Source organism: Sturnira hondurensis, unplaced genomic scaffold (assembly GCF_014824575.4).
Source record: "Sturnira hondurensis isolate 20B ecotype Veracruz unplaced genomic scaffold, ASM1482457v3 Scaffold0004136, whole genome shotgun sequence".
Lineage (NCBI taxonomy): Eukaryota > Metazoa > Chordata > Mammalia > Chiroptera > Phyllostomidae > Sturnira > Sturnira hondurensis.
Genome location: NW_028076767.1, coordinates 55,137,337 through 55,159,051, shown reverse-complemented (window position 1 = coordinate 55,159,051; position 21,715 = coordinate 55,137,337). Strand labels below are relative to the sequence as shown.

The 21,715-nt window shown below is 36.0% G+C and overlaps 1 protein-coding gene across 10 annotated transcripts in view; it reads left to right on the top strand.

The window, feature by feature from the left end:
- The window catches only part of PKP4 (plakophilin 4), a 245,663-nt gene that overhangs the window by 71,704 nt on the left and 152,244 nt on the right, over nt 1-21,715 (top strand). For 9 of the 10 annotated variants that reach the window (XM_037044659.1, XM_037044660.1, XM_037044658.1 and 6 more), the window contains exon 2: nt 5,672-5,808. In XM_037044659.1, the coding sequence (XP_036900554.1) occupies nt 5,677-5,808 (132 nt within the window). In that variant the 5' untranslated portion in view covers nt 5,672-5,676. Of the gene's footprint in view, nt 1-5,671; nt 5,809-5,946; nt 6,025-21,715 lie in introns of those variants that run through there. The other variant, XM_037044663.1, reaches the window with a different exon arrangement.

Sequence of the window (21,715 nt, the reverse complement as noted above, 5' to 3'; positions counted from 1 at the left end):
AAGCACATATCCTATTCATGGGTTGAAAGAATTAACATCATTAAAATGTCCACACTACCCAAAAGAATCTATAGATTCAAAACAATTCCTATTAAAATACCAATGGAATATTTCACAGATCTAGAACAAATACTTTAAAAATTTATATGGAACAAAAACACTCCAAATACCCTCAGCAACCTTGAGAAAGAAGAACAAAGTTGGAGGGATTACAATACCTGATATTAAACTATACTATAAGGCCACTTTAATCAACAGTCTGATTCTGGTGTAAAAACAGACACATAGACCAATGGAACAGAATAGAGAGCCCAGAAATAAGCCCATGTCTCTGATCAATTAATATTTGACAAAGAGGGCAAATGAGCATACGATGTTTAATAGTAAAGCTAGTGTCTTCAATAAGTGGTGTTGGGATAACGACTGGTACATGCAAAAAAAAAATGAAATTACCACCAACTTAGACCACACACTAGAATAAGCTCAAAATGGATAGAAGCCTTAAATATAAGTCATGATACCATAATCATTCTGTCAGAATGATACCATAAACATTCTGTCAGGCATTAAAATTTCAGATACCCCATGTAGCAATATTTTTGTCAATATGTCTCCTAGGTTAAAGGAAATAAAGGAAAAATTAAACAAGTGGAACTACATCACATTAAAAAGTTTCTGCTCAGCTAAAGACACCAACCATCATCTAAATGAAAAGGGAACTGATTATATGGGAGGAACATATTTGCCAATGATATTCGGACAAGGGTTTAATCTTGAATGTCCAAGGTCTGTCCAGAAGGCATCCAGCCATATAATATGAAAAACAGATGTTTATTGAAGAAGATACAAGAAAAATTATATATAGGACAGGGACTCGTTTGTCCCCTTCAAAGTAGGCACCTTGGGACCTAATAGAGTTTGTCTAGTCACCATCAGCTGCCCTGTCATATTTTCTTGATTTCATCAATGGCCTGAAATCTCTTTCCTTTCAAAGGTGATTTTAGTTTGGGAAAAGCCAGAAGTCACAGTGCGCCAAATCTGGGCTATAGTGGGGCTGAGCCACCTGGGTGATTTGATGTTTTGCCAAAAAACTGCACCAGACATGATGCACAACTGGGCCAGTTGCGATGAAACCGCCAATCACCAGTTGCCCATAGTTGCAGCCTTCTGAATCATCTGAATAGTTTTCTCGCAGGAATGCAAGATTAATGCAAAATTTGATGCATATTTGTTGCTCCAGTCAGTCACTTTGAGTGTGACAGCCACACAGTACAGATGCTAACTCAAAGGTTCTACCACCTGCACTGACTAGTACAGTCCTGTCATCATCATTATTCACTCCAGCACATTCTAGTCCACTCTCCTTGACTGCCGGGTTACATCAATGTCATGCAAACTGTTCTCATTATATTAAAATGGCTGGACTTTTTCTGGACAGACCTCATTGTATATCATTTATTTGACTCAACACTAGGAAAACAAACAACCCAATTCAAAAAGTGAGCAAAGGAACTGAATGGTACTTCTCTAAGTAGGAAATAAAGATGGCCCATAGACATATGAAAAAATGCTCAACATCATTGGCCATCAGAGACAAAAATTAAAATCACAGTGAGATTACCTTATACCTGTCAGAATGGCCATTAACAAACAGCAAATGCTGGAAAGGATGTGAAGAAAAGGGAACCCCAGTGCACTGTTGATGGAAATGCAGAGTGGTGCGGCCACTGGAAAACTATGGAATTTCCTTAAAAACATAAAAATGAAACTGCCTTATAGTCCAGCAATTCCACTGCTGGGAATATACCCTAAGGATCCTGAAACACCAATTCAAAAGAACCTATGCACCCCAATGTTCATAGCCGTGTCATTTATACTAGCCAAGTATAAATGGATATAGCCCATTTATAAATGTTGGGAGCAGCCCAAGTGCCCATCAGTAGGTGAGTGGATTAAAAAACTGGTACATTTATACAATGGAATACTACACAGTAGAAAGAAGAAATTCCTGCCTTTTGCAACAGCATGGATGGAACTGAAGACTATTATGCTAAAAGAAACCAGTAGGAGAAAGACAAATACCACATGATCTGAGTTTTAACTGGGATGTAATGAACAAAAGAATGTAATGAGAAAAACAGAACCTGATACCTGGAAACATGGAACACACTGATGGCTGTAGGAGTGGGGTGGGGGAAATAGTGGAATGAAGGGCAAGTGATTAGTCAAAAAACATGTATGAATGACCCATGGACAAGAACATGGAGAGGGGGTGGACTGTGGGAGAGAGGGGTGGGCTAGGTGGAGGGCTCAAAAGGGAAAAAAATTGGGACAACTGTAATAGAATAAACAATAAAAAATGGTAATATAATCATTAGCCAAATTTGATCCAGTGTATAAAGATAGCAATAATATAGGCTAACACAAATGTGTTACAAGACTATTAGTTTTTGGTCTAGCCCTGAGGATCATAGCCTAAAAGGTCTAAACTGGCTTGTCTAGGGCTGTTCTTCAGAGGTTTGTAGCTGTCTTCTTGTCTGCATAGTCCCTTTATTTTTGAGGTCAAAATTTCTCTTTTTGATCTATTAACTGTTCTGTTTTTGTCTCCTACCAAGGCTTGAGGTCATAAGGAACCTGAGCAGTCATTCATTTCATCTGCATTCCTGTGTCTGGAAATAATGACTGAATTCTTTCACTATCCTACTCATCGTCTCCTGAATGGATATACTTGTGTCCATTCCTGTTAATGTGTCACCCATAAGTAAAAGTGGATATGTCCCGGGGAACTTGAAGGAGAGGTGTATGCTCATTTGTCCCCCTCTTCCTATTATCTTGAATACTAATATCATTACCGCATAAGAACACCTCAGCTTCAGGGCAGCTTTGTCTCATTCATGGTTCACTCATTCTCTCTTGAAGCTAAAGTGCCTAAATCTGTTGCTCTGTGTCCTGCTTCGATTGCCTAAATACAAGGCCAGACATTTATTGTTATTGTTTTATCTCATAGAGGTAGCTCGTTACTGCAGTTTAGCAGTGTTATTCCTATTTTAATTTTATTATCTGGTAAATTCAGGGTTCTTAGTCATTGAAGAATTTGAGCTTGCATCATGTATTATTATTTACATTGTGGCTATAGTTTTTGGTTAGGAGCAGGTGATTATTAGACCTCCCTGGCATTACATTAGAAATTTCTGTAGGGCGATAGATAGATTTCGGTCAGCTATTTACAGATTGTGAGAGTCAGCAGTTGCCCTTTTGCCAGCCTCATTTGTATGATGCTTCTAATGTCTGCGGGGTGGGGGGAGCTCTAACATCATACATGCCTCACCAGAGTCTAGACACTGCATTTCTGTGGTTACACTGCCAAAGACAGAAATTAGACCAGTGTAACGTAATTTTTTTTGGTGTGCCCGTTTTTAGTTCTCACAAATTGTCTCTTGGACAAAATCCTTTTAAGAATCTCACCTAAGATCTGTGTCTAGCTCTTTAGTTTCTAACATGAACAGAATCTACTTGCTACTTTCCAAAAACAGAAATGGCATTTTCCTGCTTCCAGTTCTTTGGTACCTCTTCCATTCTCTGATTCTCTAGGGAGCCCCCATATGGTCTAGCAACCTATTTGCAAGTTTTCTCAGGTCCTGAGAATGTGATCATTAAGTTGGGGTCACTGGGGGAAGCATGAGGCCTAATGTTTCTGTCTCTTTGCTACATAAGTGCTTAGTGATTTTTTTTTGTTTGCTAGTGGCAACAAGTCATAATATCATCTTGAGACTCCAGTCTTTGCTTGAGTCCTGCAGCCCTTTAAATTGTTAGGAGAACTACAAGAAAATGGACAGACAACCTTGGTAGGTTTTATAACTTGTCATTAATTGTGCTCTTCCTCTTCTGTCCAGCATTGCATTGATTGTGCTATTTTGGGACTGTTCCAAAGATGAAGGGTAGGGAATTCTCTCACCCTCATTCTTCATTGCATGAATGTTAGCGATTACCTGTAATGTCTACTAGTCTTTGAGAAAGCAGAAAATGAAAACATCACCCCTGCCTGTGACAATTTCTTTTGCTGCTGAGTAGTATTTTCTTCTACAAATGTATAAATTCCTCCCAACCTATTTTCATCAGCTTTAGTATTGTTATGCATCATTTGCATCTTGCTATACTATAGCTTGATCTGACTCATATTTTGCTGCCTCAGCTAGATGATGACTCTAATAGTCAGTGACCCTTACTTACATCTGTATCCCCTTATCACCCTGCCGAACACATGGACAGAGTGCTACTCAGAAAATGCTCACCTAATTTCATCAATTCTGACCAAAGTCATTGTGATAAATATTGCAATATTAAGTGTAGTACATTCAGAGTGATGGAATATAATTACAATAATATAATTCTGTGTCTTTCTTTGAATAGTAAGGCTCCTTCTCCTTGTGGTAAAGAATTAATGAGTACTAATGATGTTTCTATATCTTTTTTTCAAATTCTCTTTGTTCACCGAATTTGTGTTTCTTTTTCTAACATATTGGTTATTTCATGGTATTATACTCGACATTTTCAAAATTTTGGTTTTTGGCATTATTTTTTTCCACTGTTGCATAGTAACATTTTTGTTCCTCGCAACCATCTGCTTATTTTAAGGTGTCTAATTTTTCAGTGCCATAGAATACTTTCATATCTTTAAATGTCTTACATGCTAATCTAGGATTTTCATGTGTGGCTTTTTTCTTCATAGACCTCATGTCTTTAATGAGCACTTGGTTAAATGCAGAAATGAGTTATATTATCCAGTTGGTGATATTTTAAGTATTTTGCATCTCAGCATACAACACATACTAAAAAATAGTTTGCCATAAAATCATCCCATTGTATTATATAAAGAATTGGTAAAGAGTGTTTTTTTAATAAGTGAGGAAAGTGGGGCTCAGTGTGGTCATAACTTGTCCAAGATCACCTAGGTTTTGATCCTAGTCCTGCTTCAAGTCTGAAGCTTCTCCTTCTGCTCACACTTGAGGAAACTGGTCCTTGCAGCTTTGTGCCCACCTGAGCCTTGGGTATCATGGAAATAGGAGGTGGAGAATTCAACTGCTAGAGGAGGTTTGTGGACTCGTCACAAAGGGAGAAATGCAGAAAGTAATCAGACCCATTTCCTGTTTCTGCTTACTAATATGTCAAGACTAGATTGATACTCTGGTGCATAAACCTCTTCTGTAATAGTTAAAGTATTTGAACATTTGTAGATGTCTTTATGTGTATGCTTTTTTGAAAACTGGCCCTTATAGCATTATAGAGTGTTTATTTTTTGTTTCAGTGATAGATAATCATATTTGCTTATTGGTTTCCAATTATAAGATTCATCAATTTAACAAGCTTTTTCATTAGTAAATTTCTAATTTAAGAGCCCTCCTCCCAAACACTTTTCATGTCATTTTTGACTGTGATGTTTAAATATTTTCTTAGAATTTATTGTCATTACTTTTAGTTTTATTTTTTAGTATTTGGTAGTACCTGCTATACTTTTAACTCTAGATGTTGCCTTCTAAAAATTGAATAGTTGTCAGGAGTTTGGATCATTGTGTGTAGTACTTCCTAGGAACTGTCTTCAAATCCTCAGCTCCAACCTGTTTTTACAGAGGGGCCCTTAGAAAGTGTTAACCCTTTGCCTGCTTGATTGCAGGAGGAATGCCAGCTCCTGAGCAGGCCTCACTGGTGGAGGAGGGGCAACCACAGATCCGCCAGGAAGCTGCCTCCACTGGCCCAGGCATGGAACCCGAGACCACGGCCACCACTATTCTAGCTTCTGTGAAGGAGCAGGTACATCCTCTTACTGGAATTTGCAATTAATGATTTCTTCAGTGCCTTTAAAATTAATCTTTAGATGTGTTTTAAATTTGTTTAACGTCCTTGACGCCTTCACGTTTTCTAATTATAAGGTGTTTACATCCCTGAGTACATTGGGATGACTGGCATGTAGAGCCGCTCCAGGTGCCAGTCAGAATCGGAACATGCAGGATACTTGTACGTCTGCAAGTAAGGACAATATTGATGGTGATCGGTGTCTCTGTCTCTCCCCCATTGCAGAGTGTGTGCATGCACGCAAAGCTTCGTAAAGCATAGTTCACATTGCTGACTTTTCTGTCAGGAGGTTTGTAATAGCCTTAGATGTGTTGAACATTTTAACATAGGTATTATGTAGGGTTGTCTCTGTGGTTTTTGGTTAAAGGCTATATTTGTTGTTTGTCTGAATCAAAGTATATTTGTGTCGTGAAGTAGTGTTCTAACACTTGTCAAACTGTGCCAGTTTGCTTCAGTGTCATGTTTATGTTGGTTTTCTTAAAGCCCTCAGTACTGCTTATCCTTCAGACCCAAGTAGCTTTCCAAATTAGATCTTATCTGTTGTGCTTAGAGAAGTGGAATTCCTAAATTTAGTTTCTTAAGATTTGAAAGTTTAATAATATGAATGTAAATTTAAAGCTACAGGGATAGATTTCTTTTCTGCCCTTCTCTCCACAACAAAACACAGATGTTTGCCCTTTGGGAGGGTTATTGGGTTGGATATAATCTAATTATTAATTTTAAAATTTTTATTGAAACAGTGGGTCCTTTTTTCTCAAGAGATACAAATTTAGATGTATATTTGCTGGAATATTCTTTTAAAAATCAGTTATCAGTAGTTTCAATGACTAATGATGACAAAGAGTAAAGGAATATTTAATACCTCATTATTTCACTGCTTGCTGTACCTTAGAGCTAGGTGTGTGGTATGAAAGAATTAGAATTATGACATGCCATATTTTTTGGACTATAAGATGCCCCCCCACCTGGCCCAATTTGGGAGGAATAATGGTTGTTAATGCTGCTGCTGTTGAGTTTTGTTTACATGTACATTGGTGAAATATTGTTATTTACATTATTAAATATTTTACTACATTTTTTGCTTCGAAAAACTTTTTTTTCTGTTTTCCTCCTTTAAAATCTAAGGTACCTCTTATAGTCTGGAAAATATGCTATGTGTGACACTAGAGCTGTGTTTTCAAGAAAAATGATTTCACAACTTATTCTAATATCAAGATATGAAAATATTTTCCATTCCTCCCTGAAATTAGTTTTTAAACATCCCACAATTTAAGAATTTGAAAAGACAAGAAAATTATAGTCAGTACTATTCTTATTTTTCACCAAACCATGGATTATCTAAGCTTCCCTCACGTTTAGGGAACAAAAAGGGACTCTTCTTTTATTTATAGTACTCCTTGGTTGTCAAGATTTGACCCAAGGAGCTGTAAAATGAAAAGACTGTAATTTATTGGGAACTCATAAAGTATACTGCATCTTTGTGAAACATGACAGTAAATTTATCAAAAGGCCCAGAACTGACTTAAAACTAGAAACTGTTTTCATAAACATAGCAACAGGAACTTTTGTGTTTGTATCTTGGAACCAGATACCCTGCATGTTAAAGAAAATTGGAAACCTGTCATGATTTTGGCACTGGAATGCCTTGATGGCTTCAGATGACTTGAAAATGTTATCTTTTGTCAGTAAATAGTGTTTTGAATAGATATTGTCTGGGAGGTGGCAAGAAGGGTTCCAGTTTCTCAAGATAGCCAAAAATCCCACTGATATTTGTCATTTATTAGAAGAATTATACTTGCCAGATTACTTTTTAAAAAGAGGATATATTCTACTCTTTGCTTCTATTCCTATTCTGAGAATTTAAGTTCATTAATATACATTTATAGTTTCCATTCTTAATTTTTTCACAGTTGCTTGTTCAGTGCTCAGTCAGTATTTCACTCATTCAACCTAAGACATATCTTATTGCAAGATACTCACCTGACTTTAAATAGCTAACTCTAGCTTGCATAGGATTTTTGTGGCACCAGGTAAGATGCTCTAATTTCTCTATAGATGGTATAAAAATTTCTTAGGACTTTCCTAAAATATGGCACTCCCTATCATTTTGAGATGAGACAGAGCACAGAAAAGTTAGAAAGTTAGGAATAAGAAAATCATTTACGATTTATCTTATGTATTTGACTTTAAAATACTAGAATGTGACATTCTTAGTCATGTTAGACTCAAATGAAATAGTTAATATTTTATTATGTCCTTGATCATGTTTTGTGTCAGCAAAGTCATATTCTTGGATAGGATACATAATTATTTAAAAATATGCTATGCTACTGTTCGATGCTCATAGCCGTGGATTGATGGTATCAGTTCCACTGATCTCAGAGAACAGACCTTGTCTGGTGGCAGCTGCATCTCAAGAAGGAGGTTTCATTACACTACAAAGGGATGAGAGCACTTTTGGTGCAACTGGGTAGATGGTCTTGGTTCCAATTCTAGCTTCACTACTTACTGTGCGGTATTGGGAAGATTTCTTAACTTCTCTGTGCCTTAGTTTTTCTTCTGTGAAATGGAGATGATAATAGTTATTGAGGGCATTAAATTAACTCATGTAAAGTACAGCAGTGCTCATAGTAAGGACCGATATTACTATTGTCATTGTCACTTCTACATAAGAAGAAAAAGCTCTTAGGGAGAACTAGTGGTTCTATTTTTAAATATATATAGGGGTTCAGTGAGCCTTCTTAGGCACTGATCTGAAGGTAAGACAGCATTCTGAATATTGAGCCATATTTATGCTATGACACTATTTCACTTTTGTGCGGGATTAAACTCTCAAAACTTCACCATGTTGGTCTCACAGAACATTTTTAGGTATATATTATAAGAAATAGAGCATGTGAAAATAATTTTTCAACATGATGATTTTGTGCAACCCCAAACATAACATCAAGGCACTTGGTTGAAGAATTGGAAAGTGAGATCTTTCAGCACACATCTAACTTTTCAGAGGAAAGGTGTAGATTCTTGAATAAAGTACATTCAAGCCACTGAAGTAATTGGTATATATTCCCCCTGGGCAATTTATGGAAAGAAGTTGGGAAGGAAATGACAGGCAGCCAGAGCAGTTTTGTTAACAAATCAGAAGTCTGTTACTATCTGAAATTGGTTTTAGGGTGTCATAAAAGCAGTTGAAACTTCCTCTACAGGACCACTCTTTTTTAGGATCTAGAAGCCAGAAGCTGTTTCTTATTCTTTGACAAAATGATGAAATTCATATTCCCTCTCTTTTGTACCATGATAACCTTTCATATTTACATCAAGTCACATAGGTGCATGCCTGTACAGTTATTTTGTTTTGAGATCCTTGCTCTTGTGCATGTAGAAAGAAAGAACCTACTTCTGTTCAAGTGCTACCTCTTTCCTGAAGCCATGGTCACCGGCCTGAAGTCAAATCTCCTGACCTTCCTTAGCACTTTAAACGACTGCTCTTACACTTACTTCGTGCTTCTTTGGATTATATAATCAGCTACCTAAGGACAGAGCCATGTTTTTTTATACATTTGTTTCAGACATGTTACCACCTGTTCCTCCCCCAGTCCCTTTAGTATATTAGGCCTACACTTACATGATTATTCAAGAAGGGAATGGATGAATAATACTGGCTATCATAATACTTTGTCTCCAATTGGTCATTTTTGGAAGATTGTGAGACCTACGGCCACATTCATAGAAATGTTACTAAGCAAGAGAATCTCAGACAGCACCTAGAAAACTAATTACCCAATTGTTTATTCTTGTCCCGAAGACAATTTGACTTGCATATATCCATACTGACGTAGGAATTAAATGCAGTCTCCACATGAAGCAAACGAAATGGCATTTTATATTGATGGTCAAATAATGACATAAAGTTAGAAAAGCCATGTCCCATCTGTCTTAGCTGAAAATTAAGTGTAGGGAATAAAAGAATGTGGTTATCTTGGTGATGTCAAAAAATTATCTACCAGTATCATCTCTACCAGGTAATATAGGAAACCATTGAAGAAGTATCTCTCAGTTAAGGATCATGCTTTGAGAGAAGTAAAAAGTCAACCTGTGGGAATAACAAAGGAATGTGATCCTTGGACTTAGACCTGAAAGTACAGGAAATGTCAAGTGAACTTTAAGCTATCAGTTGGCTGTAATCAGGATCGTCATTTGGCAGGTTGTACTGTTTAGTTCAGCTCCTAATAAAGAGTCCAGGAATTCAAGATGAATACAGATGTTGGAAACAAGGAAATTTTTTTATATCCTGATCATTTTCAAATATCTGGGAAATTTAAGAATGTTCTAATTCCTAGTTTAATATCTTATACACAGCAAGATAAAGAAATGTGGCCAAATATGATGCCTTCAAAGCTCCCTTTTCTCCTCTTATGAAAACCTAGGCTAAAATGCTAGATTCATTCTTGCAGTGGACAGGTTGTGTTTGGATGCAGAGGAGCTGGAATTTTGGTAAGACACTGGCCACTCATTCAGAACTCTGCCCCCACTTCTATGCATTCACTTCACAGGCACAAAGGAAATAGTAAGCCAAGGGCCATGTGCAGGCTATTATCAATTGGGAGAGTAAACTTTACTTTTATAATTGACAGGATAGGATCCTGGGTTGTGTAGAAACACTCTTTAAAAGACCATGTAGCCAATCACGAATAAGGTTAACAAGTATATTTCCTAGCTCTATATAATATGTCAGTTGATTTACATTCTGTAGAATCATACATGTACTACTTATGATACTCTTTTATCTTTTGTAATGTTGTTGCTTGAATATTTGACATCTCTATTTGAACTTGGCCATATTCAGCCACTCTGATTTCCATTCCACTGTTCTCCCACAAACCACATTTCTTACTTTTGGTTTATGATTTTAGAAGTTTGGAATCCAGATTTAAGGTTGTGGCCATTTTAGATAGCATGAAATAGTAAGCAAAGGATAGATGATGTAAAACACAATAATTGTATCTGTATATACTCTTACTCTGGTGAAGTTTTAAATTAGATACCATGTGTACTTCTTTTGTTATTTTGAGTGAAAATTGCAATGTTCTTCACTTATGATGCTCTCAAAAAGAACACTACCTTTCAAGATAATATATTCCAACTTTTGTGGAAATTACAATTCTACCTTCAGTATTAACTTGTGATATTTAAATTTCAAAGACTGAAATGAGAGTCATGAGAGATCCTTACTTTTTGAAGATAAAATAAGGAAATTTGGAGCCCAACTGTGCCCATATTGATATTACTTCATTTTTACATGGATCTATTAGCCTCAGTAATTACACACCCTTCCTGGATGGCAGCGTGCCCAGAACTGAACCAATTCCAGTACAATTATTTACTTTATTCCCCTGAAACTGAAACAACTCAACTGTTGTGCACCTGCCTTTGCAACTTCCTTTTATTCAGCCCCTAAGTTTATTTACAATAGTTCTCACTGACACACCTCAACAGCATGAAGAAGACAAAGTTTTTTTATTTCAGCTGTAAACAGTGTAGTCTGTAGCTTAGCTAATAGCCCTGTACTGGCAGTACAATGCCTAAAAGTTCACATTTTTTATTAGTAACTTAGTAATTTTTTATAGGTAACTGAATTATCCTGGTAATTGTAATTATTGTCTAATGTATAGTGAATTCTTCTGTGCCTGAACTGCATCCTCAAATACAAGAGGTAGAGTTCTTAGGACACTGTTTGGCCAGGATTCAAGAGTTCTGAACCCTGATACTTGTTCTCAGGAAATGAGTTCTCTTAAGTTGCATGTGCTGTAGTAACAAATGTAATATTATTTCTCTTCCATGTGTTAGTGATGTAGGTATTTCCCACTTCAGGTATCTCTGTGATGGAGGCTAATAAAGGGGAGGTAAAAAATAGGACAACTGTAATAGCATAAACAATAAAAGATACATTAAAAATGTAATGCATTGCGGCAAACACTTTTATTCCATTTTTGAGTCTTCAAAATAAAAATTCCCTCAGCAGTATAAAAAAGTGGACTGCCAAGTTAGCTAATGACAATTATAGCTAACATATTTAGAATGTGCCCATGTCTTCTGAGAAACTGATCAATGATCATTTAGACCTGTTAGAAAAATTCACCAATCCTATATATCCTAGGAATACATTCTGAATAACTGAATATTCTATTCAATTCAATTGCAGGCATTTTTTTAGGTGCGTTGACAAATTCCAGGAATTTGAGCAGATTCCATCTGGCTTTTCACACATAGCTAGCTTACTTATGCAGGATGTGGAATACATAGTAGGTGCCCCAAAATATTTTATAGGGTTAATGAACTAAGAATGTAAAAGTGCTCACTGTCCTCCTGTAGTTAACTCATGCTTGCTTTTAATTAAACTATGTTGGTTGACAGCTTCTTATAATCAAAGCTTTCTGTTCAAGAAAGGGAGTGGGGGTAGGGAAGGGGAGTGGTGAGGAGACATACACAGCTACATGATGTGCTTCATGTAGTTTCTACCTTCAGAAGAACGCAGAAGCACAAACCATATTGTATACTTTTATGTAAAGTAATGGGCACATTGTGAATATTCATTAATCTGAAATACAAAATCCAAAAACATACACATTTACCCCTTTTTTAATTTAAACAGGCTATAGAAATATATTTATTATCAGTTTTATGTAAATTTGTTAACTTAAGCAATCTTAACTTTAATATACCAGTGAATTAGCATTACATTTCTTATACATTTGAAAATAATAGAATATTTTTTATTAATACTTAAAGCCAACCCTGACTTGTCATGTTTTAAAAAATTTTCCTATCTACTCACAATTCTTATTTGGAGTTAAATTATGACTATATAGAATAATTTTTCTCCTGTACATGCAAAGTTTATGCTATTAAATTTGAAATGAGTGACTGCTGAGTTGGTGAGATTAAAAGGATGACAGCATCATTCAACACTGAATTCCCTGCACTGCATGGTCATTTTTCTTTTTAGAATTACTTCTGCAGAGACAAATATTTCAGAAACATATTTTTTCCCTCAGGTAAAATCTTGAAGTTATTCCATGCTATAGCAAAATAGTATTGTCCTGTTTAAGTGTTTAGGTTATGATTAGTTTGTTTTTGGCATTCCTAAGACAAATCATTTAAAATGTATAGTTTTTTTCAAGTAGTTCAAAGGCAGATATTTTATCTATGTTTTATCTTACAGAAGTGTGAAGTTTTGTGCATTCAAATCTTAATAATACAGGGTTTACAAATAATAGAAAGAGTCTGCAAGCTGATTGAAACAGCACATGATTGATATTTGAAGACAAAAGCATGTTATATAACTAAATTCTATATTAATCATATATCAGAGATGAAAATGGCTATCATAAACTGGAAGGTAGATTTCTTAGAATTGAAATCTCTTGGCTCTTGATAGAAAATTTTATTTTCTTCTAAAATGTGAAATTCAAGGCATTTCAATATATACACTATTTAATTTGTAGACTTCTACATGTGACAGTTTCTATAAAGCAGCATGACATAAAAAATGTGTTGATCATGTGGTATCACCTACCCTAAAAGCATATATCTGATTTGTAAATTTTTCTAAAATCATTCTTAAAGTCTAAATCAGGATAAAGGTCCCTAGCCACTGCATGTGAGGGAACTAATTCTTACTATTTACTCCATATTTAACTTTTGTTTATTCTGTTACTCCTTTGGGAACTTATTGTTGTCATAAAATTGATGTGAATTGTTTTTTCTCCCCTTTGCAAAATATTTTATAAATATTTTGTTAAAAAAAGAGTAAGCTACCAAAGTGCAAACTAAATAAGCACCTCCATTTTTTTTCATGACCTTAGAGACCTCATGTTTCTTCGTTTAAAGGTGTAATTTTTTGAAGTGGGAGAGTCTGGTGGAGTTTTCTCATTGCACCATTTTCTCATTTTTTAAAATATATTTTATTGATTATGCTATTAGAGTTGTCCCATTGTTTTCAACCCTTTATTCCCCTTCACCCTGTACCTCCCACTTCCACCATCTTTCCCCCACCTTACTTCATGTCCATGGGTCATACATATAAGTTCTTAGGCTTCTCCATTTTCTGTACTATTCTGAACCTCCCCCTGTCTATTTTGTACCTACCGTTTATGCTTCTTATTCCCTGTACCTTTTCCCCCATTTTCTACCCTCCCCCTCCATGCTGATAATGCTCCATGTGATCTGCTTTTCTGTGATTCTGTTCCTATTCTAGTCATTTACTTAGTTTGCTTTTGTTTTTCTTTTTTAGGTTCAGTTGTTGATAGTTGGAGTTTGTTGTCATTTTACTGTTCTTAGTTTTGACCTTCTTTTTCTTAGATAAGTCCCTTTAACATTTCATGTAATAAGGGCTTGGTGATGATGAACTTGTTTAACTTGACTTATCTGAGAAGCACTCTATCTGCCCTTCCATTCTAAATGAAAGCTTTGCTGGATAGAGCAATCTTGGCTGTAGGTCCTTGCATTTCATGACTTGGAATACTTTTTTCCAGCCCCTTCTTGTCTGTAAGGTCTCTTTTGAGAAATCAGCCAATAGTCTTATGGGAACTCCTTTTTAGGTAACTGTTTCTTTTTCTCTTGCTGTTTTTAAGATTCTCTCCTTATCTTTAATCTTGGGTAATGTAATTATGATGTGCCTTGGCATGTTCCTCTTTGGGTCCAACTTCTTTGGGACTCTCTGAGCTTCCTGGACTTCCTGGAAGTCTGTTTCTTTTGCCACATTAGGGAAGTTTTACTTCATTATATTTTCAAATAAGTTTTCCATTTCTTGCTCTTCCTCCACTCCTTCTGGCACCCCTATAATTCAGATGTTAGAATGGTGAAAGTTGTCTCAGCGGTTCCCAAGCCTCTCCTGCTTTTTGGTTGGGGTTTTTGGGGGGGATTCTTACTATTTCATTCTGCTGTGGTTGAATGCTTATTTCTTCCTTCTGTTCCAAACTGTTCATCTGAGTCCCAGTTTCCTTCCCTTCACTGTTGGTTCCCTGTACATTTTCCTTTGTTTCACTTTTCATAGCCTTCACTTTTTCCTCTATTTTGCAACCATACTCAACCATTTCTGTGAGCATTCTGATTACCAGGGTTTTGAACTATGCATCTCACTGATTGTCTGTCTCTTTATTGCTTAGTTGTATTTTTTGTGGAGCTTTCATCTGTTCTTTTATTTGGGCTATACTTCTTTGTCTTAGGGCGCATGTTTCATAGTAAGGGGTGGAGCCTTAGGCATTCTGGGCAGTGCAACCCAAGTAGCTGCGTTGTAGGTGCTGTTTGTAGGGGAGGGGTCCAAAAGGGAAACAATGCTGCTTGCTCAGCTCTTGGCTGGCTGTCAGTTACTTCCTCCACTATCCACAAGCAAATTGGGCCCTTCCCAGGTTGGTTTGTTTGTGTATGTTCTGGGACACTGTGGGTCTCTACATCAAACTCTCCTGTGAGGCTGGGAGTGTTTTTCGCAGCCTCAACTCCCACAGGTTTTTTCATTCAGAGGTTTTGAGGCTTTATTTTCCCAAGCCGGGACCCTGGGTTGTGCAGTCTGTCTTGCTTCGTAGTTCCTCCTGGTTTGTCTGCATGGGAATATGGTACTGCCCACTCTGCCAGCCACCACCTTGCCCCAGTCCTCCAGCTGCCACCTTGCTTGCCCTGGTCCTCTAGTCATTGCCTTACTGTGAGTCCTTTCCACCCTGGCTGCCTGTCTCTGCCTTTCATACCAGTTGGGATGCATGTTTCTTCTTTAACTCCTTGGTTGTCAGACTTCCATACAATTCAGTTTTCTGGCAGTTCTGGTTATTTTTTATTTTTAAATTTGTTGTCCTTTTTTGGTTATGCAAGGAGGCAAAGTATATGTATCTATGCCTCCTTTTGGCTGGAAGTTTCCTTTCATTGTTTAAGGAAGTGAATATTATTTTTGTTTAATGTATCCTATTAGAGCAAGGTCTTGATTTTTCAGTTAGAAAAGTGTAATGAAAAAGTAAAGAATTTTGTAGATATTCTTGAGAAAAATTTTAGAGTAGTTTGAACAGAAACAATATTTAAGTATAATGTTAAAAGTTTTTCTAAGCAGAAAATAAATACCTAAATATAGAGATTTGAAGGGTCATAACATTTCAGACGTCAACTTTGAAAGAGACAAAAAACTTTTTCTTGGAATAACCTTGACGAATCTTTAAATTTACAAAGATAAAGGAGGAAAAACTCTATAAGAATTCAGATAAAATAAATGGTTTATCTGCAAAAGATAAAATCAGACTGATATCTAACTTTGATCAAGCAAAAAATATCAGATCATAAAGCTATATGTTTAGATTATTGAAGGGAAAATGCTTATAATTGTAGAGTTTTTATACTTAGCTAAATTGTCTTTAATGTGTGAAAGATTAAAATGATATTCTTAGATATTCAGAGGCTCATGAAGTAGTATATACCACCTAGTACACTAGTATCAGTTTTGATAATTGAAGATATGTTTTCTTCAGAGAGTAATCAAGTTTAACTTGAAATTCAAGAATGAGAAATTCATGTTGTAAAGCAACTAATGCATTTTATCTTACTCAATTAATAGTCCAAAGCAGGAATTAAGGGTTACTACACGTTATCCATTAGATTTTGCAGTTCTTCTCCTGTGTTCTGCTTCTCTTGGTCTGTAAGCTGAGTACTACTTCAGGTAGTTCAGGTGGGTATTATTCTATTTGATGACTTTCACTATTGGCCATTGGTACTATTTTGATTTACTCTTGATAATAGTAGCTAAACTTCTTACATCTCTTAAACACTCTAGACGGGGAATGCCCAGTCAATGCAGAGTTACATTTAGTAATGTAGTGGCATTTTTCATTGTCCCCATACTTAAGATGTTTTGTAGCCTGTAAACTTCCTTCTAGTGACTTGAGTCATGGTGTGTTGGCTTTTTAAAACTGCAAAGACAAAAACTACACAGTTTGAATTGGGAACAAAGTTTTATACATGGTACTCTCTTTCTTGGACCTGTGAATATTGTTTTAATTTTTCCTAAAATATCAGTGTTCAGAATATGATATTAGTTTCGTCAAGATACATGATCATTTAGAAAAAGTCTTGTAAGGAAATTCCCAAAGGTGTTCTGAACTGTGAAAGATGAGAATTATGTCTTTAGCACAGGACAAGGTAAGCAACAATATTTTAGCAGATACTCATCTAATGAATGAATAAAATAAATGCAGTCTATGCAGAGTAATTACAAATAAGTAAGGAAAAAGAGTAGCCGCCTATTGAAAGGCAGGTATTTGACATTTATAGACAGTTGGCAAAAGAAGGACTATACATGACTCATATGAATGTGAAATAATGAGGTTCTTACCTCATTAATAATTATGGAAGTATAAATTAAAATGAGACCTATCAAATTAGCAACAGTTAAAGATAAAACAGTGTGAGTGGAGTGATTTTGGCAATTTCATGTAGTGTTGGTAAGAATAAATTGGCACAGTCATTTTGCAAATCAGTTTACCGGTCTGTAGTAAAGGCCTTAAAAATGATATATTTTTTATTCAGAATTCTAATGTAGGGATTCATTCTAAGGAAATACTACGTGTTAACACAAATATATCAGTCATCGTGGTGTTCATAATATCTGAAACTTAGCAACAATCTGATTGTCCAGTGAATGTGGAATGATTACAAAATAGTTGCATATTTTGGGCTTTTACATGGCCATTGAAAATTATTTTTAAAGACATTTTAATGGTGTTGAGGAAAGTTCACAATACAAATGAAAATTTAAGGCATCTAACCCATATGCATAGAATTGCTATAGAAATACATATTTATGTATACATGTACTCAAATGTATACTCATAAATGAAACAGGAAACACTCCTAAATGTTGAATAAGTACCTGTGAATGGTTTTCCCCTGATATTTTCCAAATCTCTTAGAAAAGAGATGTAAGTGCTTAATAAAACGTCTAAAGCCAAAAAATAATATGATGGGGCTTGGGACTTCACAAAAATAATAATTCCATAGACTAAGGTTTACAGAGACGGGAAAAAGCAGTTTATATATATACAAGATGTGGAAAACTTGTTAGATTAATTGTATTTGAAATAGAAACTTTAGCATGACTGTGGTAGCAGTCCTCAGATTCAGGAGGGTGTCATGGCAGAATGGTAAGGGCAGAGGCTTCCAGTTCTGCCACCAGGTGTTCTGTGTGTCCTTGAGCAGTCTGCTCTGGAGGGAGGCTCCATGTCCTTGTTTATAAAATGAGGATATCGGTTCCAGTCTTCCTGAAGTAGCAGGTACTCACTATGTATTTATTACAGTTGTCCTTGAGATGGTATCTAGAAAGGTTCTAAAAGCAGCATGTTCTACCCCAGGGCCACTTGGGAGCATCCTGGATCAAGATAAAGGAATTCTCCAAAGCCAAGGAAGGGTTGCCAGCCAAAGTGCCAGCTAGAGTTTACATGCCTACGAGCCTGTAAGCAATCATGCTGATGAAGATTATGGTTGGAGTTGATTGCTGTTTGGGCTCATAAAGATAGAGGTTGTGTCGTATTAAAGTTAATCTGTAAATCCCGACTTTTTGCAGATAATTTACAGGGTATATTCAGAAATCTCATTAAGATGTTCCTCAGATATATATTAGGAATTTTATAATATATTATTAAGAGAAAGAAGGTGCAGAGTTTGTAAAAGACCCCTTTTGTAGACTGCCCCACTGCAGGATATAAACTCCAGGGATGCTTGCCACTGTATTCCAGAGCAGAGAAGTAAGTGTCTGGCACCAACTGGCTCTCAGTACTTGTTGAATACATATTTGTTGAAAATGTTTGCATTATCTTGGAAAATAAGTGGGAAACTAAACACAGGTGTTCCAGTGCACATCAAACTGACATTAATTACCTAGGAGAGGTGAGGGAAGAAACCTCCTGTACCCAAAACAGAGTAGGAGGGGGCTAGCTAAGGTTGAAATATAAAGTTTCTTCATGATATGTATATAACAGTTTATAATATCAGGCCATTTCTTCCTGGCTATTAGAAAAATCAATTCTGAACAAAATTAGTCATCAAAAGAGATTTGTTTAAAAATAGATGTTTGCCTCTAAAGTATAATGGTGGTCTTTGCATCCTGACTAGGACCATACCGCACTTTGGCTTCCTCTGCCTGTGCAGACATCAGCCCTTCAAACCCAACAGCCTAATGCCAGTATACTGACTGCATTTTGAAACGATATCACACATCTCTCTTGCCAGGGTGGGGCTTGTACTGACATGATTGTATTTTCTAGCTTTTAAATGCTTCCAGCAATACTTCGTTTATAGTGTAGCCTTAGTGAGTCATGTCTAAGCCTGAAGAGATACAAAGAAGTTGAGAATTTGTCACTGCTATGGTGGCACATACCCACAATCTATTCTTGCCTTCCATAACGTGGATGCAATCCAAAGCTGGTTGTAATCACACTGACTGATTTATTTGAACTGGCAGAGCTCACATCAGTATACTTTCTAAATGTTCCCTTATGATATATTCTTACACAGAAGAAGGTAAATCTAGTAATTAGAACTGTCATATTTTATGACTAGAGATATGCAAAAAAATATGTAGCCATTTCCAGTGCAATTCTTATATTTGAAGAATAATGCCCCAGCTTTGAGGTCCTTTATCCAGGCAGACTAGAAATGCACAATAAAATAGAATAGATTGGCCACAAACTACAGTGAAGCACAAGATCCGGTTTGCTATTCTGTGGCTGTTGTAGCTAGCAGTTTCATTGTTCTAAATAGGTTTTTAAACATCTTGAGAAACCATGTTGACCAATAACAAGTTTCCATTTCCGTAGCAAAATTAGCACTGGAAGGGCAAGCACCTTGACAACTCAGAAAAAATATTTATCAAAAGGTCATCTGAGAGCATTCTCAAAGCCGGAAAGCCCCTGGGACCCTCTAGAGGAGACTCAGAGCCCTGGGGCTTCAGTTTGTCCTGAGGACATCACTGTACCCTAGTGTATACTTTTAAATGTTACCCTTGTCATTATTTATAGTAATGATCTGATAATCCAGACTTACTTGTGAACTCTACATAGTTTCACTATATTCTTCTAAAGAATTCATTAGTTGTTAAATTTATCTTAAATTTATCAGGCATTGATGTCAAGCTAACCTGGTTCATATCCAGACTCCTACAGATAACTTTATGGTATTGGGAAGACCCCCTAACTTGTCATAGCCTGTTTCCTCCTCTATAAAATCACAGTAATCTCAGTTTGTAGGTGGATATTGGTCACATATTTAAAATGCTAATTAATTGCTTGATACTTATTAGATGGTCAAGTTTCTGCTTAGAAGCAGAGCTTTCTCAGATGTTTCATAAGTAGTAAAGTTTTTTTTCTTTGGGGTTTTTAGTGAAAAAAGTTGGCATTCAAATCTCATTGCCCCTGAATTTGCTGTAGCAAGATGAAGACACACCTAGTGTGGAGTATTATTTATTCTATTGCTGATTATTTCCTGGAAAGCATTAAATTTATTTTTCATCTTCCTCTACCAGAAATATTTAATTCCTAGTCTTTTACTTTTGTTTGTTTGGTGAGTTAAGAAAATCCCCCATTTTTTCCTTTTCGAACCTGCCATAGGACTCCTCCATTTGAACATTCTGTAGTCCAAAATAATGTAGCACGATTGTTCTGAAAGAGCTCTCTGCTGGATCTGAGAAGCCAACAGTTGTTTTGAGAATATGAGCAGTGGTTGGGTGGAAGTGGTATGTTCGGTTCACACTGCAGGGTGATACGCTGAAGCAGTCTAGTTTCTTCCAGGTACTAATTCCATCATAGAGAGGACTCTGCTCTGTTTTGAATCTTAAAGATTATCAAATTATACTGATAAGAATCTATTCATTTACTTAAATAAGTTTACAAAGATGAATTATTTCTTGAAACTTTTTAATATATTAATATTGGGACCCAAGTGCTCTATAATATATTGTTCAATAAGCCTTCTTAATTATCTGTGACATTTGTAGGATTCCTAGCCAATGGAGAGATAAGGAAAGATAAGACATTGCAAATAGAATGAATAACAAATTCCAGTTGGACATAGCAATTCCTGATTTGCTTTTTTTACTGGATGCTGAGGAAGAGTGCTGTGATACAGTGGCATTTAGTGATTGTCTATACACTAAATACAAATTATTGACATTTCATAATTATTGAACCTAATGTATTGGGTTGGCTAAAAAGATTGTTCAGATTTTTCCGTAAGTTGGCTCTAGTAACGCTTAGTTGTCTCTAACTTCATTCTAAACAACAGTTTTGTTAGTTTATTGTAACAGCTGTCATCAGCATGCATTTAAAAAACTTACCAAATCGGTGAAATTTTGTGTCGCGATTTTAATATTGAAGATAGAAGAAAATAAGCAACATTTTTAGCATATGATTTATTATTTAAAGAAAGGTAAAAACACAAACTGAAATGTAAAGAAAAAAAGATTTGTGCAATTGGTGGAGAACGTGCTTGTGACTCCCTGAATGTAGTTTGAGAAGTGGTTCGAGGAATTCATGCTGGAGATATGTCACTAGACAATGCTCCACAGTAGGGTAGACCAGGTGAATTTGATAGCTATCAAATCGAGATTAATTGGTAATAATCATCATTATATACCACATGGGATTTATACTCAAAATATCCAAATCAAGCATTGAAAAGCATTTGCACCAGCTTGGTTATGTTCATCATTTTGATGGCTTGGGTTCCAGATAAGGTAAGTGAGAAAACCGTTCTTGACTGTATTTATGCAGGCAATTCTCTACTTAAACGTAACAAAAACATTTTGTTTTTTAAAAGAAATTGTGGTGGGTGATTAAAA